The 27918-nt window shown below is 34.5% G+C and overlaps 1 protein-coding gene across 1 annotated transcript in view; it reads left to right on the forward strand.

Annotated features, from left to right (window-relative positions):
- SPOCK3 (SPARC (osteonectin), cwcv and kazal like domains proteoglycan 3) overlaps positions 1 to 27918 on the forward strand; it is a 452647-nt gene that overhangs the window by 282540 nt on the left and 142189 nt on the right. Inside the window, exon 5 of the mRNA XM_087437447.1 lies at positions 11747 to 11870. Coding sequence (XP_087293573.1) covers positions 11747 to 11870 — 124 coding nt within the window. The remainder of the gene's footprint in view (positions 1 to 11746; positions 11871 to 27918) is intronic.

The following is a 27918-nucleotide window of genomic DNA, read 5'->3' on the forward strand; positions in this document are numbered from 1 at the left end:
TAATATGGCAAGCCATAATGACTTTTAACAAGGACTTAATGTACAAATTATTTATAAAATTTTTTTCAGTAAGAAAATAATGCTATAAAATTTCTACTTCTTAAGTGGACATAGAGCTAAGATAAGAAAATAGGAACCATCCTTAGTGCTTCAACCAAGGAGCCCTACCCTCCCTCTCCTCTTCCCCCCCTCCTTTTTTTCCTTTCTCCTTCCCTCCCTTCCTTCCTTCCTTCCCTCCCTCCTTCTCTTCTTGCGTCCTTCTCTCTTCCTTTACTTCTTTCTCTCCCTCCTTCTCTCTTTCCTTCTTTCCTTCCTTCCTCCCTTCCTTCCTTCCTTCCTCTTTCTCTCTTTTTTTCTTTTAGAATTAAAGGGGTTGATTATAGTAATCATAGGACAAAATACATTATCAATGTGAATTTATGCCTAGGATTGATTAAGGCATTGCTCCAAACCAGGGACTCCATGACTGAAGCTCCTTTGCTGTGAGAAAGGTAAAATCTCTCTTTTTCCAAGTATCCTTCCTGTAGCAGGCTGATGGTGGCCCTAAAGATATGTCCGCATCCTAATTCCTGGAATCAGTGAATATTATCTTGTATGACAATAGAGTGAATATAATCATGTGTTGCTAATGATGAGGATGCATTCTGAGAAATGCATCCTTAGGCAATTTTGTCCTTGTGTGAACATCATAGAGTGTACTTACACAAACCTAGATGGTATAGCCTACCATACACTTAGGCGATATGGTACTAATCCTATGAGACCACTGGTGTACATGCGGTCCATCATTGACTGAAACATCATTATTTGCCACGTGACTGTATTTCCTTATGTGGTGAAGGATGTGATTAAATTAAAGATCTTGAGAGGAGGAGGTTATCCTGGATTGTTGGAGTGGCCCTAAACATAATTAAAATTTATCCTTATAAGACAGAGACAGAGGGAGTTTTGACACAGACGCAAAGAGGGGAAGATGATGTAAAGATGGAGCAGAGAGAGCTGAACCACAAGCCAAGGAATGCCAACAGCCACCAGAAGACAGAAGAGGCAAGAACAGATTATCTAGAGCCCCTGCCCCACCCCACCCCACCCGGACCCCGCCCCCAGACTGAAGTCCCACCAATACCTTGATTTCAGCTCAGTGAAACTGATTTTGGACTTCTGACCTCAGTAACTGTGAGAAATTAAACTTCTGTTGTTTTAAACCAGAAACTTTTTGGTAATTTATTACAGCAAACATAGAAAACAAATACATTCCCTAATTTCAGAAACTCTATTTCTGGAAGTGTGATCTAACCAAAACAAAATCAGAAATGTGAGCAAATTGCACAAGGTCAGAATGTTTGGTGTGGTGACTCCAGAGGATGCTGTGGTTAAATTCAATTTATATACAATCCCATGCTGTGATTGAAATCATTTCTGTTGCTGCCCAATTGCTTTCTGCTTGCTTGTGAATGGAGGAAATCAACAGAAGTTAGAAGGCCACAAAACACAGGTCTTTGCTTTAAGTGGCTCTGTTGTCTCTCAAACTTAGCATAAGTAGGGAAGGAGTGGGTATCAGGCACAGGCATGTCTCCTAATGGTCAGCAGATGTCATGGGGACAAGACAGAGACTCAGAATTAGGGGAGTATGAGTATAGGCTGGGTTAAATGAGAAAAATAACCTTATGGGTGGCTGTTATAATAAAATGATAAGTAAATAAAAGGTGTAAGTTACAAAGGGCATGTGTGGGACACCAAACCAGTGGTGGAAGTGTGCTTGGGGGGGTCAGAAAATATTTTACAAGAGAAATGACATCAAAGTTGTAAGATGATTACAAGTTGGCCGGCTAAGCTCTGGATTGTCCTTAGTACTTCCCGAATCAGAGGAAAAGCTCACTTCATGCTACACTTATCTTTTTGACTTCCAACAAATTCTGAGCTGCCATGAATTCAATGACTCTACCCATCTGGTACCTCCAGATTGCAAATAGTTTCTGGACATAGTGTAGGGTATATTCATGGCTAAATAAATGAACAGTGTTTAGAAAGGTGCATAGATATTATTTATAGGTTAGAAGATGACAAGTTATTGGTGAACTAACGATAGGGTTTTAACGATGCCTAATTCAGTTCCTAGAACATGGTAAGTAGCTGTAATGATAAGTAATCATATAAATAAAAATAATAAAACTGTTTTAAAGGGTCTTTCTGATAACCTTTAGATATCGTACAAGTTATTGAGATAGTGTTTCTTGAAGAACATTTCCTAGTCTAGCAAATCTCACTCCACTCCTGATATACCAGAAGGAGACAACACACTCTTAGAAGTATATGCTTTCAGGACAGGAATTAAATACAATTGGGTGAGAGAAAGACACTATGGAGTTGTCGGGGTGGGGGAAAATCCCCTTTCTTCCCTTCCTGTGTTCTTATGGCTGGACTGGTAGTAAAATTGACACAAGACCAGGTTAACAGGATAAAAATCCAGTTTAATTATGTGCACACAGAAGAATCATAAAGACGATGCTCAGAGAGTGAGCAAAGCAGGCAGTATATATATCTTTTACACAAAGAAACATAAATTTATGAAGAATTGACAGGACGAAGAAACTTAGGTTTGGGGTGCGTAATTAGTGAGGAATGTAAGCAGAGTTTAGGCTTGAGGTAGTAAATTAGCAAGGTTTGCTTATTCCGATTTCTCAGCCTTGAATCCCCTAGCTCTGGTGATAAGGATGCAGGGAGAGTACCTTTCACCTGGGAGATTTATTTCCTTCTTTCAAGGGAACAGAGACAAGAGGGTCAGAAAGCCCTTTTTGTTTCTCAAGTAACTTTAATTCAAAATAATCAATATGCCATTGTGGGATATTTTGGGGTGGCCTGTCCTGGGGCCCAACAGAGTCAAACACTCCAGACTTTCTTTTAATTTTATTAATTAGTTAACTTAAAAAATACTGTAAGAGCTAATGCATAGTGAAGGTTTTGTACTCTTTAACCTGTCTCTCAGCATACAAGGCAGGCTCAAGTAAAACATGGTAGCTTCTTTCTCCTTTCTTATTTCTATAACTTTTCTTTTCCAAGAAGCAGTAAGCAAGGAGGAGACCAGTAACAATGACTTCCATGAAGACAAAACACGGAGGAAAAGCTCTGCTTTCCTTTCCCTGACCTTTGAATGACCTTTAATGACTGTTTTCTTAAATAAAATATGGCATTTAATTGTTAAATGCTTCTGCTAAAGCTGTCAGCTCTATTTGTTGAACAGTAGCTAAAAATATTTCCTTCTATTTAGAAAAGCAAAAATCAAAAGAATTTTTCATAATCAAGACATATTTTGATATATAAAATATATTTCAAATGATCAAACAGAATATTTTTCATGTCTTTTGATAGATGTTGCAACATCAGGCATTTTCTTTTAGGTAGAATATTTTTCCCTGTTTAAGTTGTGTATCTGTCACTGTTATTTTAAAATGTGAGTACATTTTTCCAAATATAGAGTCTCCTTGATCTTTAAGAATCACACATTTTTGTGAACTCAAATTTTAGTTCATACTTTGCTCAGTGTTGACACTGTAGAACTATTTAAGGTTAAAGTAACAAAACAGTTAATGTCTGAAAGCTTGCTTTATTTATGACCGTTAATAATTGAAAAAACAGAATAATTTCCTAAATCTTATATTAAATATAGGAAGCTAGACTTAGCAAACATTCTTCTATTTGGAATGAAAATATACCTGTCAACATAAATTAAATAGAACCAATTCATATATTAGTCCATTAATGTCTGTACTGATTCCCTAAATCAGAATCACGTATATGGTGTTATATTATTTATTTCACTCAATATAAATCTAGGTTTAATTAGCCAGATATACTCTCTAGACAACAGTTATTGGTGGTGATGGATCTTTGTTTAAGTAAAATTTGAGATAGCTATGCTGTTATTTTTCACCTAAGTAAAACTGATCTAGAAATTTATGAAATATGGGAATGTGATTTTTCCATGACATTTAAAACTTTGTATGCACATTTACGGAAGGAAAAACACCAATGACAAAATGAAAAGGCAAACACTTGAAGTCTATGTCTACCAATTATAAGCAATAGAAGCTTGAGCAGTACAATTAAGCTCTTTCAACCTCCCTCTTCCTAGCTTCAAAGTTTAGAGAGTAATACATACTGCCTACGATCTTGAAAATAATAGATAATATTGTAATAAATATGACTGGAACATAATAAGCTATCAATACATATGAAAATCTAACCTTGAATTTGTGTAAATACTTGGCTCAGTTCCTAAAATATTGCTTATGATAGTATCTTATTGCTTGAAATCAAAAAGTAATTTTCCAACACTTCTTCCAATGAATACATTTATAAATACTTATTAACTAGGTAATTGTTTTATCATACATAAGATCATGAATTCCCAATCTGTTGGTCTGCATTTTTCTGGAAATAGATTGACGAACATTTCTAGTCCATAATAACTCCTCCAAGGACTTACACAATAAGTATATCTTATACAATCTTATCTCATACAATCTTATCCATTCAAGTATATCATATCTTATAAGATTGTATATCTAATACAGTCAAGATCCTTTGCAGTTGAATATTCCTTTTTCATAGCTTAAGTGAAGAGATCTTTAGTAATTAAAATAATGTTTGAAGTTAAATATGTGGAAACAGTAAGGATTTAGAACAATCTGAATTTAACATTGTTTACATTTTATACATTTCAAAGTTGTGTTATTCATTCAATCCATTGAGAGTCAGATTGAAAAAGAGATTATATATCATTTGTAGTGATGTCTATTTTGAAATTTTGAAAGTATTAATGTCTCAATAATTGTGAATATGCTCACTACTTAATAAAAATCATTTACTTGGCCAAATATATTATTCAAATATTATTAAAACTTGTCCATGATTCAGCCGGCCCCGTGGCTTAGCGGTTAAGTGCACACGCTCCGCTACTGGGGGCCTGGGTTCGAATCCCGGGCACACACCGACGCACCTCTTCTCTGGCCATGCTGAGGCCGCGTCCCACATACAGCAACTAGAAGGATGTGCAGCTAATATACACAACTATCTAGTGGGGCTTTGGGGAAAAAAAAGGAGGAGTATTGGCAATAGATGTTAGCTCAGAGCCGGTCTTCCTCAGCAAAAAGAAGAGAATTAGCATGGATGTTTTCTCAGGGCTGATCTTCCTCACAAAAAATAAATAAATAAATAAATAAAACTATGGGTATAGGAAAAAAAAAAAAAAAACTTGTCCATGATTCAAATCTTTAATTGATAACATAGCTTTAAAATAAGGTCAATGAAACTTTCTTTAATAGAAAAAATAAGCCTCACTAACCGGTTTATTGTATTAGTGAGATCTATGTTCAAATATACCCGTCTTTGAAATAAACCTGGTTTGAATTATATTTTACCTAAGTAACAGTATAACTGTGCAAACTTGTTTTAAGATTTGTTCAAATAAAGTGGAATACTTTATATAAATTATCCACTTCTCTTTAAACTCTAAATTCTGATGTTTAATTTTATTACTCTGTAAAATATATACTCTCTAAATCACTGATCACTTTGATTTCCTGGCAACACTACTGTATCATACCAGTTGGCCTGGTAAATGTAATTCATGGTGAAAATTTATTATTACAATAAATTTTTAGAATGTATTCAATTTATGGTAGGAATAGTTTTTAAAGATACATTTTTGTTAATTACTCCTGTCACTACATTTTGAAATATGTCTACAAGTGAGCTTTTTGTGTGAACCTTAGTTCTTTATAAAATATACGGAACAAGTAGATTTTCTATTCATGTTGCTAATACGCTACGCCAACTTATTGTGATATGATATTTGTTGTTTAATAGCCACATTATTAATGTTTTCATGTATAAAGTTTTTTATATTTGTATTTGTAGAGTATATCTTTTACTTAAAGTTAAAATTGATTGCTTATGCTATTTTGCTTCATTGCTCAAATTACTGTCATACAGAGCACAGAAATCACATGAAGCAAATAGTCACCACTACAGTCTTAATAACTTCCATGTAAGGCTTTCTAACTTTTGGATAATTTTGTCACCCCCAAAGATAATATACTGCACCTTGCTTATACCATCTGTCCTTTCCTAGGGCCCATGGCAAAAAAATTAAAAAGACAGACTTGTTTCTTGAAGAGTTACGGCCAGTAGGAAAGGAATCATGATTTGACGATCTTGTCTTGAGGAAGAATTCCTCCACAGCTCTGGCAGAACTTAAAAAACTGACTGCTTAAAGGAATTGAAATGTTAAGTGTATTAAGTAGACAAGAAATACATCACATTGCCAGCAGCTGAAATATTCACAGAATATCTCTGTTCACTTTAATGCTGTTTTATCAGATTATAATCAAATTCTTGTGTTGAAGCACAATCATTAAGAATTAAGTTAATATAGGTGCATAGAGAAAGAAGCAAATACAACCCAGAAATTGACTTAGATACTGATGGTCCCCTTCTAAGATAAATACATAATGAATCAATTGGCTTTTTATTCTTTTTGCATATTTATAGCCTAAAGAACTGGGAGTTTATAATATGTGATGTCAGATTCCAGAACTACAAGGTTTTAGAAAAATATGTAATCATTTATAGTATAAGTATGATATATTATTTATTTTTGTGATTTATTGATGGTGTTCCTTGACATTGTAATAAATATTATTTGATTCTTAGATGTACTTGCATGGAAATCGTGCCTTTTTAAAAATGACCATGTTTTATTTTCCCTCTTTAATTATTTATCACAAGACAAGGCTCCCTCCATACGTTTCATTTGCTATCTTGAGACAGCGAAGTTTTGCAACTTCAACATTCCTAGCAGTCTCTTGCCCGACTCAGCATCATCCTTCACACCATGGTGATATATTTGTTTCACTTGGTAACACTAAGTCAAGTTCTAAAATTACAACATATGGCCAATATGCACTGTCTAAGCTTCTAATTTTTTATGAAGTTCTTCACATAAGTAATTTTCTTAAAGATTTATGGACCCATGGAATGCTCAGGATCAAATGAGCCATACTGATGAAGCTTAGCATTGTATAAGTCAAGAAATTAAGACCCGAGGAGGTGACTGACTTGCCAAGACTGATTAATGACACAGTCACATGTGAAACTTAAATTAAAATGTGGGTTGTTTTCTGCTAACCATTTTGGTAACATCATTTATGCTCTTTCCAAAATCAATGTAAATCCTGAAACATGGAAGTTGTGTTCAAATTATATTGTTAAAATGCACAACATGATTAACTAAACAGAAAGCCAAGTAGACCATAATTGAGTGAACAGATGTAGCAGTAATTAACATTGTAGTTATTAGAAAAATAAGAGCCTATTGAGCTTTCGTGTGTAGCTGATGCTGGTGACTTACATTGAAGACTAGAGTGAAGGGTAAGTCAGGCACAGAAGATAGCTCAGGTAATGAGAAGATGGTGTAGCTCAACTGCCTCAAAATAAGTCCTGTAAAGGAGCACTAGCAACAGTATAAATTCTTCTTTGTTAGTGTAATTTTCTGGCTATTAGAAACAGAATAACAGGTATATTGGTATGAAACTAACTTAGTGCCTTGAATGGTGGAATATTTTAAAAGGAAGATTTTGAGAAAAAACTGTGACTTTATGTATCATAGATTATCATTTAATCACTTCATTTCCCTAAATTCAAAAACATAAATTTTTTTTCTCTTTAGGAGAAAGGATTATGGCTGAATATAAGATGCCATTATAAAGTAAATAAATAAATTTTTAACTCATCTTCAAAGTACATATTTTTGAAAAATAGTTCTTTTAAAAAGTGCACCTTTAAAAAGTTTATTCTAGGGGCCGGCCCGGTGGCACAAGCAGTAAAGTGCGCATGCTATGCTTCAGAGGCCTGGGGTTCTCAGGTTTGGATCCCCGGCACGCACCGACGCACCGCTTGTCAAGCCATGCTGTGGCGGCATCCCATATAAAGTGGAGGAAGATGGGAACAGATGTCAGTGCAGGGCCAGTCTTTCTCAGCAAAAAGAGGAGGATCAGCATAGGATGTTAGCTCAGGGCTGATCTCCCTCACAAAAAAAAAAAAAAAAAAAGGTTTATTCTAGCAAAGTTGCTGTTGGAAGAGTAATTTCTAAATCTTTTCAGAGTTTTGCAGCCAGCTTGAATTTTGTACTTCATTAATGGGAGCTAATCATTACTCTATTTGATAATAATTCAAAATAATTAACTGCTAATGGCTTTTGGTATATCAAAAAATTAGACTGACTCTCAAAGGTAAAGATCTTTTACGCCTAGAATACTCAGAATAATATGCGTAGTGATGCTTTTGCCAAATCTGGTTTCTTACCTGTCATTCCTCCCACCACGGATGCCAGGCATCCATTCTGACGGCCTGAGCTAGACTTGCCTTTTCCTAAGCACTTTACTTGGCCCTTCTCAGTCTGTACACTGACTGCCGTGACTTCAAGTCTCACTTAAAACACATTGCCCTTCCTTAAATAGGACCTTCACAATATAATTAAAAATCAAACAAAAAAAGAAAGATAATCCCCCCTTAGATGCAATTATATATGTTTACCTATTACATATAATGCATAGATATTAAATTAAATCTTAGAGATTTTCAGTTATAGCCTCATTTACTTCACTAATTTTCCTGAGAACAAGACAAACATATTTTAATAGATAAGAATATGAGTAACACTAATTCTGAGAAGCATTCCTGCTGCCAAACCAAACAAATTCTGAATCACAGGATAACTTTGATAAAAGAGACTCTAGAATTCAAAAATCTCTTCCACGGAGAGCAGTGTGAATAGAGATACCACATACAGTTGGATAGGTGGAGCATTGCGCAACTCTAAGGGGCACCTTTTACATGGTCTACTATGTGTGCAACCTGCACAACTGCACACAACTATCCTGTTTGCAAAGTCTTGCTCAACTACTGCCGTTAGAAATGATCATCATTACTCAGAATTGCTAAAGCTCTTGTTAACAGTGCAGTAGATTTGCCCCAAAGTATCTGCTGTGTTATATTGTTCATTTTGTTTTCACATGTAAAAACCTTATTTTCTCTATTATAGATGTTTGATTTTTGAAATAAAGAATTATATGTCTTATTTGTGCATAACTAGTGATTCTTACTATAACATTGTTAACTGATTTCTGAATTTTTAGAAGTACTTTTTTATTCAAATAATAAGATTCTTAGAAACTCATTTGTATTTGTACCCTAATTCCAACAGAATACATGCCTAGAAAAACCACATTCTATACTGCCCTTTATGTGCTTAAATGTAATTTGTCTTTCTACAGAAAATGAAATACACAATTTTCTTCATGTGTGAATTACATCAAACAATCTGAAATGATTTAAGAACACATAAAAACTATGATATTTAGAATCTCAGATTTACACTCAAATTTTCTAGACTGTTTTGTTAAATATAAAATCTGTTCTATAGAAACTGTATTGTGATGACAAAATGCTAAGTGTTTTCTTTTGGATTTACCGAGTATAGTAAAAAGTTCCTGAGTCACTGTTCTCCATGCATTATGATATGAATACTATATATTAAAACATGAATTCTGATTATGTTATCATCATATAATGTATTTATTTTAAAATAAACCTAAGTAAATATTGTACTGGTTTAGGAAATGGTATAGTTTGGCATCAACTATTAGTCAAAATGGTGATGCAAATATATGCAATATTATAATGATGATAATGTTGACACTTCAGCAAATCCTGACCAGTTTTATTGATGTACTTTAGAAGTCTGAAGTTGTTTGTTGTTCAGCAATGTTGGCTTTGAAGGGAATAAGGATAACTAAAGTTTTTTACCTCAAAACCTATTTTACAAGTACATTGTAATTTCACTGTTTAAAACATCATTTCAATTTCAAGAATTTCTAGTAAATTTTCAAACTTTTAAAAAGATTTCACTTCTAGACATATTTACTCTTTGAATTAAATGTGATAGATCTTCTAATGAGTCATAAAATGTACATTTATAAAAGAAAGTCATTAATATAACAATCTTTTTGTTTCTATATTTCATTAGGGCTGAGTGTATATGTTAGGAAAGAGGAATGAGGTGAATTAAAAAGGAGACTTGTATTGGAGACATATATATATATAGGTGTGTGTGTGTATGTTTGTCCTAAAGCAAAAAAGATACATACATCCTGTGCTAATAAAATACTTTTTATTGATTAGAAATCTGAACTTGGTAATAATTTCTCCTAATGTATCTGAAAAACAAATAATTTGCATAATTTTATGCCTTGTTTTGAGGACACAAAGTGAAGGAATAATGCAAATAGAATATTTTATCTTTTTATTTCTCTCTGCTCCATTTCTATAATTTGTCTTGAAGTGATATAAAATAATGTTCCAGGTTTTGCAGTCGTTTTAATTTCCATTAGAATTTTGTGCCAATTATTTAATCAGTAATAGCAACATGATTGTTTTTCCCATCGTATCTCTTATGAGATGAACTCTGTGACCAGGAAAGATTTTAAAGTGGTCTTTTGGCAGAATTTATAACATTAAAATGAAGAGAACATGTTTGGAACTATGATGGCCTTCATGAAACTCTTTTGAGAGAGAGGCAGTTGGAGTTGTGAGAGGAGGGCAAAGAGAAGATAATAAGCCTTTTATTAGTCCAGCCAAATTTTATCAAAATTTGAAGCACATAGTTTGAACTTCTTTCCCAATAATGAAGATTAATACTGTTGCTTCTTAAGAGTCTTCTGTGATTACTTTTTGGAGGTTTGACTTATTCATGAAAAAAATGAAAAGCAAAAAGGAAACAAATGTTTCTAGTAAAACATCTTTTCTCATCCTGATAGAGACGGGTCAAATTGCTGTCTCTATAAACAATTTTAAGGAATGAGAATGAGTACAGGTTTACTAGAGGACTTCTAAATATTAAATGTTTTTGTATAGATTCCCTATTGCTTTGATTCTTATTTTAAGCCCTTTACCCCTTTCTATGTAAATTGTTCCCACAAATAGGCAGAGCAATAAGTAGTTTAATCAAAGTGGAAAAACAAATAATTCTAAGTTTAGGTAGCAGAAGAAAATGGGTTTTCCCAAGTCATTCTAGATCAAGGCCTGATGGATCTATTTTGAGGCATTTCTACACAATAAAAAGAATTTGCTCTCACTAAACCTACTAATTTGGTTCTCTAAATACTGGTCGTTGCTGGAAAAGTGTCGTTCTTTGTTTCTCTTTCGTCTAAAAGTAAGCTATTCTTATTTTCAGGCGCATGGAGTATACGAGGTGAATTAGGTGTCTGTTTTCTGATGCTGTTCCAAATGGAATATTAGGGTGGCTCTTTAGAAGGTTCTAGATGTGTGAGTCTTTTATTACTGAGCAATTGTTGCTTCTGTTTCTGGGGCCATCAAAACACATGTCACAACTATAAATTAAAACAAAAAAATCCATATGATGAAATAGAACTATGGTCTATATGTGACTAGCAGAATATTCTTAGGAATATAGTCTCACTTTCTTATAGGAAAACCTTGATATATGAAAGAAAATATAATGAAGGACACTGTATGGATTAATACATTGAAAGTGAGGATGCAGTTTACTGATTCTAATTGATCTTCAAGAGTTGGAGCGACAGTGGAGAAAAGGCATGACGCTGATATAAATTTATTTACTTTTTAAATAAAGGCACTAAGTATGGTTGTTTTATTTTTTTGACAGTATGAAAGATGCAGGAATAGGCCATAAACAATGGAGGAGTCCCATATCATCCACTTGCAAGCAGTGCCCCGTGGTCTACACCAGCCCCGTTTGTGGTTCAGATGGTCGTACCTACTCTTCGCAGGTAAAGACAATTATAGTCATTTAGTATGAAATACATAATGCATATTTATTAGTAAGTGATTAAAACTATTCTCCAAGGTGGTTGTCCAAATAATTTATTCAACTTTTAAAATTATGCAAACAATTTCACTGGTTTGGAATATGATTTAATGTATATTTGTTTCTCCTATATCAGAGTTTTTAAACTGTGGACACTCTGAACTCTCAAATATTAAAACAAATATTTCCTTTCTTCCTACTATGAAAGAGGTCAGAAATGTTACCATGCCCTATAATAGCATTAATTATTATTATTATAACAACAATAGCAGCTACAATCTGTGAATATCATCACTTCTTTAATCTCTGTTATCGCCTATATATATTATCTCATTTAAGCGTCCAAAAATCCCTTTTAACAGTTGAGAAAACTAAGGATCAGAAAAGTGTCACAAACACAAATTTAGATGACGTTGAAGGCACTATTTGACGTCATTTCTGATTCAATGTCTCTGTTGTCTCCTGCACATTATTCTGCCTCCTGATTTAGTGTCCCATGTTGTTCAAATATGTAGGAGTTTTTAAGTACTTTACCTAATAAGACACTGTTGAGTTTTCTTTGATTATGTGACAGAAAGAAACACAGGCTCACAACCTCTTACCTGAAACTTTGGGCCAGATACATCTATGAATTTAGATTTTTTAAAAATATATTTTATAAAGGTAATGTAGCATATTATGTAGTGTCCCCAGTGAGACCTTACTCTATAAGTAAACATATTAACATCTCTTTAAGGAATTATATGAATATTCACATTAAATAGGATACATGAAGTCTATAAAATAACTTTACCTCAGTTCATATCTGGTTTTGCTTACTGCAAAGTGAGTTCCAAAAATGTTTGGCTATCTGAACATTTTGTTTTGTGTATACCTCTTTATGAACCATACTATGTCCCAGTAAATATTTCCCTACAACTTTCACTTGCATTTTACAATTACTAATCTTGATAAGAGCATGACAAAAATAAGACAGATTAATTCAATCAATAAACATATGCATAGTACTTACTGGGTACCAAGTACTGTGCATCCTTAGTGAAGCTGCCATGTGCCTATTTGCTAAAATTTTAAAGGTGTATATAGAGGTCTAGATATTGCTAGAAGAGAAGGGAGGGCCTCACTGGTCCTCTCATATGACTTTGATCTTGGTGAATTTATCATGGTCCAGAACTTCAGCTTTGCAAGCCTAGAAAACTCATGTTGTCCACACAGGCAGAATAAATCTATCTCATGTTATCAAATCTCACATGATAATGATGTGTAAAAATTATACTGATTTATTAAGTTACAACAAAGCATGCGCCTTATAATATTTAAACTGATAGGTAGAGCTACGTGGGAAGCAAATTTTAATCTTAATTTGTCTTGATGAATGTTGATAGTTGAACAAGTTGGATCGAGAGAAATTGGAATTTTTACTGGCATCCAGCTAAGATCTATGTCTTTCTAAACAATAGAAATATATGTCCTGGGGGTACTGATATGTTTGTATCCAGAGTGTTATGGTCCCTGGAGAGAGCCAGCATTAGTCCACCACCTACTTGTTTGAGGCTCTCTCTAGGATGCTCCTAGTAGATGATCAGTTCTTTCACAACTTAATTTCACAGGACATAAAGTTACAATTGCAAGTGATTTCCACCTGTTGACTCCATATGGGAGGCCTTGTTTGATAATTTTAGACAAATACAGTCGTCACACTCCCACTCAAGACTAAATACACCTATCATAAGTAGATTAATTCACATATATTTCTGATTTCATAGGGTTTCCCCTATTGTTCTACTTTGTACTGAGCACATTGTGAAGCCTCAGCTTATAAATCATATGGCCTAATTAATATTGTCAATAAAACCATTCGAAATAATCCATATTTGAATTATTAATTTAATATTTATTGCATATGTATCACTTTCGATAAACGACTTATTTACGTAGAAAGACATAAAAAGAACATGGTTCAAGTGAATATGAGTTTTAGGTAATCCCAAATTACCATCCTCATCTGTCGATTCTAGTTTAACTTGGTGAGTTTTCCCTTTGGACCAATACTCATCTTACCACAGTGAGGCTGAGCTGAATAAAATAATGAAAACTAAATAGACATCTTAGCCCAGTACAAACTTATATTAAATTCTCCTTACTAATACATTTTAGAAGTTTATTGGATTTGAAATTCAAATTAAGGCCCTCAGCTTTTTTTTGTGAGAGAATATTGCCCCAGGCTATTTAGGTACTGTATCACACAAAGACCACAGAGGCAACTGCCTTCTTGAGAAGGTCATTTGATTATTTCTCCAACATCTGCTTTTCAAGAGATGAAAACAGAAGATGGATGCAGAGGTCACAGGATCTTCTGGCGCTTGGCTCACTCAACTTTGTCAATAAATTAAGCAAACTCTGACAGGGCAGATTTAAACAACTTTTGGGGGCTTGTAGGCATTTGAGCTGAAAATAATGGTGTGCTCCAAGTTCCAAGCTCAGTGTGGTCCATGAGGCTCCTTGCTTGAAGCTTCTAATCTCTCAATTGAGTAATCCTGATATGAAAAAGATTAGCCAGAAGCCAGGTATTATCCGTCCAGATTGTGGGGCCCTATATCAAGGATGGAAACCAGTCTTGCACTCGAGGCCTTCTTGTCTTTCTGTATTGCGGACCCCTTGCATTGATATACAGAGGGGTTTTTTTTACTACTACAAAGTAATATTCCTACAACTTCCATTTTAGACTCACAATGTTTCCTTATTACCTTCAGCTCCATTTATATAGATGAAATTATAAATTATATTTCCACTGTACAACTTAATTGGAGGTGAGGTCATTACAAAGTGTAGTAGGTACGGGGGCTGAGAGATGGGATGGGAAAGAGGGTTATCAGAAGGAATCCAAAGGCAGACTTTAGTCAAATGACATAACTAGGATATAATTTTGGAAAGTATACTCATTATACAATGTAACCAATTGGGAATAATTATTTTATTAGAGTTCAAGCTCTGAACTTGTCAGCTTGTCTAGAAATCCTCAGCAGTGGATTTTAAAAATGTATACACAAAAAGACGAAGGACCAACTGTAAACGATGGAAAAACTGATTTACTTGAAAAAATATTGGGACTTGGTGTGATTTTCATAAGAAGTATTTTTGTAACATCTGATTTTTTTTTCCTCTTAAGAAAAACAATTGACTTCTTTTTAGAAGCCTACTTAATCTTTCTTTTTAAAGAAACCAATGTTTTCTGAATTATTTCAAATTCAGCAATGCCAGAAAAATCAAAATGTAAGTCTGTTCAAGGTTATTTGAGAGGTAATCATTCCTGAAATTGACAGAAAAGATGCAAGTCTTTGTTTCTTTACTTTAGGCAAAGTCTATTTTGATTGTATTGTCAAGCTTCAGTAAGAAACTAGGAATTGTTCTCCAATACAGCATCTATATTAGACCATGGATATATTTGTCACTGACTTGTATAAATTGTATACCACATTTGCTGAGCAGAAGTCAATAAACAACATTAACATTTTAGAATTCAGCAGGGCATATGTAACATAAATTCCCTGGGGACAACATTGGATGATTTTAAACTCTTTTTTATCCTATTTAGTCATGCAATGCTTGGCAGTTGAGCTAAATAATGGTGAATTCCTTAGGAATGAACACTGTTTATAAGAAATCTGGATGTGTGTGTTTGTATATGTTGAGGGAAGGCAAATAGAAATCTTATCCATTTTACGCTAGAGTTTCCAACTCTGGCTACAGAGATGCTACTTAAATTGGCTGGGAATGGGGCTCTGTGAATCCAAATTTTAAACGCTCCCCAGGTTATTTTTTTTTTTTTTATTTTATTTTTTTTTTTTAAAGATTTTATTTATTTTATTTTTCCCCCCAAAGCCCCAGTGGATAGTTGTATGTCGTAGCTGCACATCCTTCTAGTTGCTGTATGTGGGACTCGGCCTCAGGATGAACGGAGAAGTGGTGCCTCGATGCACACCCGGGATCCGAACCCGGGCCACCAGCATCGCAGCGCGCGCACTTAACCACCAAGCCACAGGGCCAGCCCCCCAGGTTATTTTTATGTGTAGCCATGGTTGAGAACCACTGTTGTATCCCTTCAAGTTATTGCTTTTGAATTCTTAATTATGAGATTTTGGGTTTTTTTAAATAAAATAAAACAATAACATTAGAATTAAAGGGGAAGTATTAGAGGTGACATTTACTTTTTGTTGCAATCTGAGAAAATTCCATTTTAAGTTTCAACATTCTACTATAGTGTTTTAATCTTTCTTTAATTTTTTTTCCGTATTTAAGGCATTCTGTTACTTTCTCTTAATAATAGTTACTAATTCTAGCAGCTATACATACATTTTGAAAAATAGAAAATTTCTGACACCTCACCATTTTGGTGTGTTGTATCTATCAGTATTTAGTATTTAATTGTGCTATGTACCTTCCTCTGAATACTTTGAACTGAGATAATTTTATGTTGGAAGATCCGTTAGAAATAGATGTGCACTGCTTCTATTGGAACTGCTTTTCCGCATAGGCTAGGTTTTGCTTTTGTCTTGGGTATGCCAAGTTGATCAAGATTACAACTCCAACATATTATCACAATTATTGACTGGGATAAGCTCTTTTAAAGCACTGAGCATTGAAAGAAAGAATATGAGTGAACTTTATCATAAAATCTCAGATTTAAAAGGAACTCAATAGGACATCTAAGACAAACTTCTACACAATATGCAAGTCCCTGATAAGATATCATGTTCTGTGAGATAAATGTGTATATTTGAGGGGAGTTCTAATTGTCAGAAAAGGTTTCTTCTTCTTACACTGACTTATGTTCCCACACTCCTGATTCCTAGCCCCTCGGGCATATATTGAAAAACACAATATGTACTTCGTTGTTGGGAAAAATGTGAATTCCTAAATTTTCCGTTTAAAGGGAGTAAGAAGCTAAAAGACATTAGCAAAGCAGCCTCAGGCTAGACTACTTTTTAATTTTTATAAAAGTCTATTTCCAGTTTTTTTGAACCATCTCTTACACATTTATTTAGACATGAACTTTTTTTATATAGCTCACCTTCGTTGAGTTTGAGACATTCAACATTGTTTTCATAGAAACCCAATCCTCTATTTTGCCCTGATATTTAATCATATTAAGTCGTATTTAATTAAATTATATAGTTATGAGATTAATTTATTTAAACAGATTTTAGGATCCAAAAATAGTAGAGTGGTGGTAAGCATAAAACTCAACTGACAAAAATGAGAGTTTGGAGTCACCTATTAACCTTAAGTGTTCAGCATGCTGTGGATATCAGTTATTTCCCTGGAGGTTGATTGAGAACAAACTTCCTGTGTAATTTTTTGTTGTCAACCAAAAAATACTCATCCAAGAGAAACTAATTAATACACTCCTATTCTGTAAATATTACATGTTTTTGTTCAATATCATTACCAAGTAAAGGTGAAATATGATGTTTTTTCAGTTGAATTTGAAGAATTAGAAATAATCACTGAATTATCACAATGTTTAAATATTTTCTGGGAAAATATTGAGTAAAAATAAATTATAATTATTTTTTTCTTCAATCCTGGATTCATTTTCTCCTCAGAATATTTTATATGTATGGAATATAATGTGTCAAGCAGTTTAGTGTTTTATAATATACTAATTCATTATTAGTGTATTTCAGTGCACACAGAAAGGTAAGGGAAATAATTTATAGTGATGAGTGATTTTTTTTTTTCAAAAAGGAAAAGGAGAAATAAGAAAATTAAGTTTAAACATGAAAACTATGTGCCATTTCTATAAAAGGATTATTATAGCTAACTAACTGCTTCTATTGTTAAATATTCAAAGAATTCTTCCACTTTTTCAATTATAAATAGTACAGTATCTCATTGCTGTGGCAATGGACATTTTTGCCTTGCTTCTAAATTATTTCACTGACTAAATCATTTTTCTGCAGCTTGTATTATACTGAAGAAATTTAACTTAATTTTAATTTTCCAGCATAATACACTTTAGAACCATAATTATCTTTGGAAGATGGCTTGTTGAAGTTGTTAAGTGAGCAGACTGTATTTTGATTAATGCGCTAATCTCCATCCATACTCTACATATCTGCCCCTCATTCTTCTCCAGGAGTTTGTTTTATGGATTATTTTATGCCTCTCTAACTTTAACACAGACATAGGCTTACTTTTTTGGCTTGTTCAAGACTCTTGAGTTTTGTATATTGGTGTCTGCCATTCAACAAGTTTAGGAATTAGTGTCACTAATTTCTAAATTGATATATTGATGTATTTTCCAGATTATAACCTTAATTTTGTATGCATGACTGTGTGTTAAAATGGTCTTTCACAAAACTCCATTTATATTACTGGATTTGTGTAGTTTTATTAATTTATTTAATTGTTTTTAATGTAATTCCTTAGGAAAATGAAAATTTGGCAAATTTATATCTGTTCCACACACTTTACTAATAAAAATCTAAATCTATAAGTTTTGATCCACTGGTCTTCACTACTTATTTCACTTATTCCCTTGCCAGTGACTCCATAACACACTAAAAAATGGCTTCTCCTCCCATCCCTTCACCAAAACTGTTAGACTACATTTATCAGCAATTCAGAAAATACCAAATTCAGTGATTATTCCAAAACTCTTTTCTTAGTGGATCGAAATGAAATATTTGACAGTGTTATGACTCCCTTATCATCTTATACTTGTTTTTTTTTTTCTCAAAACCTGGATGGTCATGGACCTGACCAGTGACTGCAACACCTTTGAATACAGGCTTCTAGCAGAACATGGGTGCCTTGCCCCAGAATACTTAGGCCCCAGTCACGCTACTTTACAGTGATTGCTAGGTCCTGAATTCTAAGGGATTTTTCTAATGCTCTGATCAGTGTTTCCCACAGCTTGATGCCAGTGGCTTAGCTGTGGGGATGAGGCATGGTGCATTAATGAATCTGAGGCACAGGTGTCTGTTTTTTGTCTACCATCTACTATAACTTATGTATTGATCTTGCAATATGGTAACCCACAAATTTTTCGCTACATTAACTTTCATAATCTCATATACACATGTGCATATATTTATTTAGCTCTTCTTTGTGGCAGATACTGTAAGTGTTTTAGATATATTACCTCATTATTAGTCCTCCTTTTATAGACAAGAACACCGATGCACAGAGAAATGAAGTAATTTGCCTAATGTCACTCAGCTAAGTCCACAGTCCATTCTCTAAATTACTTTTACTTTCTTTAAATGTGAATTTGGAGCAGAAACACTGTTTTAATTAATTGCCTTTCATTTTTTTTTTACATTACTACATACAATTAATGTGATGACTACATTTATTTGAATCACTAAATAAAGATTGCAATATGTGGCCTTAAATTTATAGAGTTGCTTGTTTCTTAACTGGTTTGAATCCTGTGATTTCAGAACCATTTTTTTAAAATTATATTTTTAGAGATTTTACATGCTAAAAAAGTTTAATTCATCAATTTTCTGTGGTTATAATTTCTTGCAGAAGACAATCTTTATGTTTTCTTCTAGAAGTTTTAACATTTTAACTTTAAGTTTAGGTATATGATAGTTACATATTGATTAATTTCTGTGTATGGTAAGAGGTAGGGATTGAATATCATTTTTTTGTTTTTGGTAAGGAAGATTTTCACTGAGCTAATATCGGTGCCAATCTTCCTCTATTTTTTTGTATGTGGGATGCTACCACAGCATGCCTTGATGAGTGGTGCGTAGATCCACTCCCAGGGTCTGAACCTGCGAACCCCGAGCCACCGAAGCAAAGCACACAAACTTAACCACTACGCCATCAGGCTGGCCCCTGAATATCAGTTTTTAATATAGCCAGCCAGTTGTTGTGACATCATTTGTAGCTCTTTGCCCCATTGGATTGTTTTGGTGTCTGTCAAAAATGAAATAGTCCTGAAAGTCTGGATCTGTTTCTGCTCTAGTTTGTTCCGCTGAGTTATTTGTCTGCCCTTAGGCTTGTACCACACTGCCTATTTGCTGTATCTTTATGTTAAGTTTTGAATTCAGGTGCTTTGTGTCTGACTTTATTCTACCTTTTCAATATTGCTTTGGCATTTGCCCTTTGCATTTCCATATGAATTTTAGGATTAGTTTGTCAATTTCTACAGAAAATCAGCTGGAATAATGATTCACATTTTGTTCAGTCTATAGACAAATTTGAAGAGAATTGATAGCAATACGAAATCTTCAAATCCACACACTTGGTATATCTCTTCGTTTAGTCAGTTAGATTTACTTAATTAATGTTTTGTCGTTTTGGGGATAGAGGTGTGTAATGTGTTTTGTTAAATGTATTGCTAAGTAATTTGTTTTTATAAATGCTATTATAATTTAACTGGTACTTTTATTTTTGATTGCTTTGCACTAGTATATTGTCATATAATTAATTTTTTTATACTGACCTTGTATATTGACATCTTGCTAAATTCACTTATTTCTAGTAGTGTTTTGTAGATGTCTCAGAATTTTCTACATATATAATCATCATCTATGAATAAACAAATTTATTTTTTCCTTTCTTTCTTTTTATGCATTTTACTCTTTTTCTTGCCTTCTTGTTCTGGTTAACACCTTCAGTACGATGTTCAATGTACCTGTTTGCCTTAATCTAAATTTGGGATGAAAGTGTTCAGTATTTTACCATTAGGTATGAAATTACATGTAGGTTTTCATATGTGAAAAAATAAAACTCTGAACAAAGCTTAAGCCAATGTTAATCAGGTTTTCTGCAGCAACATGGAATAGAACATACAACGTTGGTGGCTATATCCTGTCTTATTATCTATTAAAAAGGGAAAATACCACACATATTTACTTGTGGAGTTTTCATGTTAACTTTTCTTTCTTAGATAGTATAATCTTTGCCTTTTGGATAAAAGGAACTTGTTTTTTTATAAATATTCCATGTAGTAAGCATTTCTAGGGACTACTTTCTCTAAAAATCTTAAAATAAGTAGAATATGCTTGAAATATCCGTGTTCTTTAAGAGAAGTACAATAACAGTAATAATAGGCATATAGTAGCTGTAACTGTAAGAGTAATATTGGCAGTAATTGCTAAAATAATTAAGCAATAATGTCGAGTAATGTTCTAAGTATTTTATCTGTGCTAATTTAATCTTTAAAACAACCCAATAAGACAGATTCTATAGTGATCCTCAATTTGTAGACAAGGAATAGGAAGCAAATGGCAGCCAGAAAGCTGGTAAGTATAGAATTGGAGCCCAGATTAGAGCTCACAGAGTTCACCACCATTTTGTTCTGTGCAATAAAACTGCCAGCAAGTTCCTGATTGATGCATTTATGACGCGTGGATTTTGCTCTAACGATGTCCTTTGTAACATCAATTATTCATCACTTTATCAAGAAAAAAGAACCATGGGAGGCAATAGGAGAGATTTAAAGAAGCCATATATATATTCCAACTCTTCAAAAACTTAGATTATAGCAAGATAAATAGGCTATCCATGTGTAAAGATAACTAGCACATGCCATTCTTAGTCTGCTGGTAGAAGGTATTCCAGCTGACATATTCCAAAAGTTTCCAAGTAGTTAAAAATCAGTGTATCCACAGCATCTTTGGAAAGGCTGTGTCTGTGTCTCTTCTGTCAAAGTCACAAAACTCATACCAATAAAGAAAAGATTTTTAAAAAGCTAACACTTCGTGAATACTTCATCTGTGTTAATCATTGCTCTAACTTAATATATTAATTAATTGATTTAATGTATTAATTTATATATAAATTAACTTATTCCTCATAACAACACTATGAGACGTAATGTACACTAATATTTTAAAGATAATGAATCTGAAGCCTAAAGATTTTAAACATATTCATAAGGCCACAGAACTAGTAAATAGCAAGGCTATTACTAATATAAATATGAATAAAATTATGAATGATATAAAAGTAATATTATAATAAATTACATTGCAGAATAATATAGTATGTATAATTATGCATATTAATAATATATTAATAATATATTAATAACAATGTGGATAATATTAATAATACATTATATTAATACATCATATTAATAATACATTAATAACAATGTGGATAATATTAATATAGGAATGTCCTTTTAAAAATAAGTGAGAAATAATTTTCTAGACAAAGAAAAAATAAATGTGTCATATACTTATATGTATATCAATTTATAATCGTATAAATGTGAAATAAACACAATGGTATGGGGCTGTCATACCCTTTTCAGCGAATACATGGGCAAATTACGTATTTTCCCACAATCTCTCTGTATATGCTCTGTAATCACTGTATGTTTCAATGTCTTTAATCTCCCTCCACCCTAAATGTTCTCTACCAAGGAAATTAGTCTTGTTATGTGAATTGACAATGGATTAAGTTTGCTATCACATCTGAAGCAGGCCAACTAAACAAAAGCTAACTGAATCAAGGAGGTAAGTAAACTCTAATGTAGAAACTGGGTGGAAAAAAAACTGTCGATTGCTAGAATCAAGAAATATGAAGGTGAATGTCTTGTGAGAGAATGATAGAGTAGGCTTTCTGTGAAAGCATAGTGATTTAGATGAATTAGAAGATCCTCTAAACAGCTATGCCCACAGTGAGAAGAAAGCAGGGAAGCATCTCTCATTAGGAGCTGTAATTCAAAAAGTAACCTGTTTGTCTTTGAAGTAGCTTTGGGTAATAATACCGTTATTATGGTATAATAGTTATACCTTTGAATCTGTTCTTTCCTGGATCTGGAGTTTTGGATTACACTACCTCAGAGCAGAGGTCAAGGAAGCTCCAAGATGAGAAATAAAAGTTAAGGAATTTCATGTATTCACACCCCAATACTTGAAAACCCCAACATAAACCCTCTTTGTAGAAAAGTATAAGGAATTCAAACTTCTAAGGATTCTCTAGATTTTATTCTGCAAACTGTTTGCTCACACACAAATAAATAAGTATTATAAATAGAAGAAACACACTAATATGACACAAATAAACCAGCAAACAAAATGAGAAAAGTCAACATGAACAACAGTGAACAATGCAAATAACAATAAGAACAAAACCAGACTTAGATTTCAATACTTAAAATACTAAAATTATTGGATAAATAATTAGGTAAATCAAAACATACAACCACTATATAAAATATGTTTAATGAATGACATGTTTAAAGACTTAAAGTATTGAAAGATACAGTAAGACCAAAATAATTTCAGAAAATATTAGACTTGCAAAAGAACCAAACATAATTTATTCAGTTGAAAATATAATCACTTAATTAAAAATGAAATGGATGATTAAATTTAAGATTAGATGAAGAGAATTAATGAACTATAATGTATGCATGTATGTGAGTATACATGTATATGTATAAAACAAAAAATATATATAATGGAAAAATAATAAGTTGTCATATATGTAAATATATATGATGTGTGTACATATGTGTATGTATATATATATTTCAGAAAAATGACCCATATATTTCAGAAAATATTTCAGGAAAATGATCCAAAAAGGGTAATAGAGAATAGAGAGTAGAATAAGGCATAACAATATTTAAACTGAGATTCAGAAAGAGAAGCCAGAAATAAAAAGAGGGAGAAAATATTAAAAGATACATTGAGGGGCCAGCCCTGTGGTGTAGTGGTTAAGTTTGGCACATTCTGCTTTGGTGGCTTGGGTTCGCAGGTTTGGATCCCAGGCCATGCTCGTCAGCCATACTGTGGTGGTGACCCGCATACAAAATAGAGGGAGATTGGTGCAGATGTTAGCTCAGGGCAAATCTTCTTCAGCAGGGGAAAAAAAAAAAAAAGACACATTGAAAAATTTTCCAGAAATGATGAAAGGCATGAATCCACAAATACAGGATGTACAATGTGTAACAAGTAAGATAAATAAGAAGAAATCCATACCTAGATACACTGTAGTAAAATGACAGATTTTAAAAATAAAATCTAGCCAGACAAAAAAGCCATATTACCCACCAAAAATACTGTATCATTACACCAACAAAAATTATCTCAACAGGATTGATGGGATTCAGAAAACAGTATAAAAACACACTTAAAATATTGAAATAAAATTCAAAAGCAAGGACTTCAGGAGAAAATATCTTCAAAGGCTGCTACACAAACATCCTTGAAAAGATTGTACAGAACAAAAGCTCTCAGTGCCTCCAATTGTAAGATATGCAGAAATATGAGTGACCCATGGAGAATTGCCTCCCAACAATATCCAGCATTCATTTCTGCATCTTCTTGGTTTCTAGAGAATTTTCCTATAAGTACACCACTCCATCAAATACTCCAGTTAATATAATCAACAGGTGCTGGGACCAAATTGTTTCAATTTGTCTCACCTAGCATTTAATTAAGGCTAACAGCAAGGGAGCTCCAAGCAAAAGGAGGAGATCAACCTGCATGAATATTGACCTCAAAAGTGTCTCCCTCCCCCATTCTGGGGTCCTGGACCTAACCACCTGAACAAAATCCCATAAAACATCAAGGTCTACCTTAGAAATCTAGGTGGCTTTTGCTTCAAGTTTCTGTCTTGGTCTTTCCACTTGTGCTGAACATTTAACCCAGGTACAGCAGGATGCATTAGTGATGCACAGACACCCACTTAGCCTGCAAGGAGGAATCTAGGACAATTATATCATCCAAGACACCCTGGTCAGTGAGTTGAGGCTGACCTGAATGCATTCCAGGAACAATGTGGTGTCATTGATCACTTCATCTAAGATCAGTGACAAATTTCGTATTAACTTTTCTAATTACATACCTCTTGTTATAGAGAGAAATCCCTTCAAGATAGTCATAAAACAATGAGTCAGGTATGCCACCTGGAATGAATAACCAGGGTAGATTCATTTTAGAGAGATCTTAGTAGTCTAAGGGCTACATGAGTTACTGGTGGTGCTTCCTAAAGTAGTGGAAAATCTCTTAGACAACCCCTGAGATGCAAATCACCATGTTTTCAGTATGGAGGCAAGTTGATGCCTGGTTTCCATTCAAGAAGCACAGTCTCCATTCAAGAAGTAATGCACATGGTATCCTGGAAAAAAAATATTGTTAAAACTGGTGTGACAAACTGGTGTGACCTGCAAGTGGGACCTACATTATTCAGGGGACATAGATTGATAGTGCATCAAATGTGACCTTCCAACCTGTGAGAACATCTTAGTTTTCCCAATTGAGTTAGAATAATTGACTCTATTCCTTGTTTTTAGAGTGACAGCTTGAGAGCAGTCTGCTCAATTTGTCCTATTTTTTCCAAGCAGCTATCCTGATGGCATTCATCCACCTCACTGAATGACTGAGACTGGGGGTGGGAAAGACATCTGGAGGTGTTGGCAGGTGTTTTGCATGGGAGGGTCAGGGACTGGTGCCATCCCTTTCTGTTTCTGATAGACTTCTTGGTAAGATTAAGCAGTATAGAGAAGAGAAAGTCTAGGGAAAGGCAAACCCAGCCGTCAGTTAAATTTAAGTCACCTGCAACATTTTGGGAGAGCCACACAAGGGCACTTTTCTTGAGGACGAAAGACATAGGGGTCTGATAGACCAAAGATCATTAATGTCTCTCCCTCTGCCATGGCTCTCAGGGTCTAAGATGTTCTCTCCCCATGTGCTAAGGTTGTTGCTCTCCCTCCATAGACACAAAATTAGTGTGCCCCATTTCAGAATTAAAATTTCCCAGTTCTTCTTCTCAACTCCTAAACTCCACACATAAGTGTCAGCCATCATAGTCCAGTCCAGGAGGGACAAGGGCATTTTTGTAAAAGTGAGACAGACATTATGTTCCCAACTTTGGCCTGCAGGGACTACTGTCAGGGGACCTAGTGAGCAGTGTGATCGAGGACCACGTTAATCCAACAAGAGAACTCAGGTGGCTGAACCAGAATTGAGCTTGAATTCCCATGTCCCTTTCGGACAGGCTGTCAGTCGGAGGGTACAGCAACCAGGCCAGCCTGTGGTTACTCTTAGGAGAAAGAAAAAACCTGAATGTTTATAGTAGGTACCTATAACCTCTTTTCATCTAGTTAATTACTCAGACACCAGCTGAGAGGATATATTCCCTTTCTGGAGGCAGCAAAATTCAGTGACCAAACTCTTACTAAGGTGAGGCAGGTAGAGTCAGAAATCTTTTGGAGTAGATTTTTGAGGAGACTTACAATGTCACATGCTTGTGGATGTTGAGGAGCATGGAAAATCCATTAAATACCTTGCCTGTCAGCACATTGTTGAGTAGATTTTGTGATAAAAGTTGCACTGTTTTCAGGCTACAAATAGTCTAAAAATTCAAACACATGACACAGATTAATTTCAAAGGCCACGATGATGTGGCCAGAGTCAGCTGATGGAACTGAAATAGCAACAGCATCACCTTAAAAAGTGTCAAGAGAGACTTGTAGCTGAAAGGGTCCATTAGGTTGTGGAGCCCCAACGGTAGGGAATGTGACACACCTTGCAGCACAGCTTCCAAATCAGCCTGTTGGTTTACCTGATATAAAGGACCAAGGAGAATGTCCAAGGGAGGAACATACTTTTCCCAGTATCCAAAGAGTCCAGTTAGGTTCTGGGACTTCTTGGTGATGACCAAAGAGATACCAGTTTTCCTTCACTGTTGGAGAGACAGCATTGTGAATCTACCCAGATAGTCGTAAAAACTACTCAGTGAGCAGGCCTCTGAATTTTGTCAGGAGTTTATCAGCCATTCGTGCTGGCAGAGATGTAATAATACTGCAATCAGAGTCATTGAGTCTCAGGCTTCTGACTTTCCAACCAACATCTGTATAGGAAAAGCATCTGTATAGGGAAAACTTTGGACATTAGAGGTTATAGACACCTGCTTGTGGCAAATGACGAAGAAGTTTTTCCCTCTAGAAAACTTAACATGTGGTTCCTGCCTCTTTCTGGATTAGGGAAATCTTCTCTCGCACTTACTAGACAGGGAAGTACAAACACATAGCACGTCAGTACCTACTATACATTCAGATGGAGAAGCAATAACAATATCCACTGAATTGGTCCAAAAAACCCCAGGAAAAAGACCATGTTGCTTTACCTTCCATATTGTAAATCCTGCCTAAACCCCATCAGTTGAATCCTGTGGTTCTTTCCCAGTGACACAGTGGCAACTTGGGTGCCTGTATCCAACACAGCCATAAAAGCCTGAATTGCTCCCTTACCCCAAAGATCTTCAGTACATTTGGATGAATGTACATGGCCTTCTGTCTCATTTGGAAATAGGGAAACCTTGACCTCATTGTCAAGATAACACCCCTTCCTACTCCTGCCCGGAAGCTAGTGAGCATTAACTAAAGCACTATTGAGACAGTTTCAGTCAGTCTTACTTCTTGCTACTGAGGCTTGAAATTTTCAGTAGCAGGTAGAACAGTGGGTGAACCTTTTACTACCTTTGGCTCATCACTTGGGTGAGAGCATTCATTACTGGATCATGGGGAATCTTCTCATATCTTCTAATCTGGTCCGGGCCTTGGTGTCCTTTCACTTCTAGAAAGCATATCTCTGTCAGTATCCCATCCTTATTGCCAAAAAAAGTCAAGAAGTGTGAAGGATTTCAGATTTTTACCCTACTTGCAAGTAGATGCCACACTTTCATGAATGCAGGCAGCGGACATGAGACTCCTGGGTCAGAGACAAAAGATTTTATTACTTATGACAAAAGCAGAATAGTTTTTATATTTGTGTCAGTTCTCCTTTCCCCACAGGGTCATTGTCCCACAGAAGCAATGCAGAGTGGCCCAGTTGGATGTTCCGCACACATTGGGTTTGTGTCACAGCTAAGGAAATCTGGATGTTTTATAATGGGCTATAAACAAACCTGCCAAATCTTTTCCCCATGAGAAGACATTATCTTTATTTTACTGGGAAGCAAACAAATCTGCCTGCTCTTCCAGAAGGAGACATTGTCTCTATCTTGCAAAGGTATTTACTATACAAACA

The sequence above is a fragment of the Ceratotherium simum genome, chromosome 12, assembly GCF_057802395.1.
Source record: "Ceratotherium simum simum isolate JZ-2026a chromosome 12, ASM5780239v1, whole genome shotgun sequence".
Classification (NCBI taxonomy): Eukaryota; Metazoa; Chordata; class Mammalia; order Perissodactyla; family Rhinocerotidae; genus Ceratotherium; species Ceratotherium simum.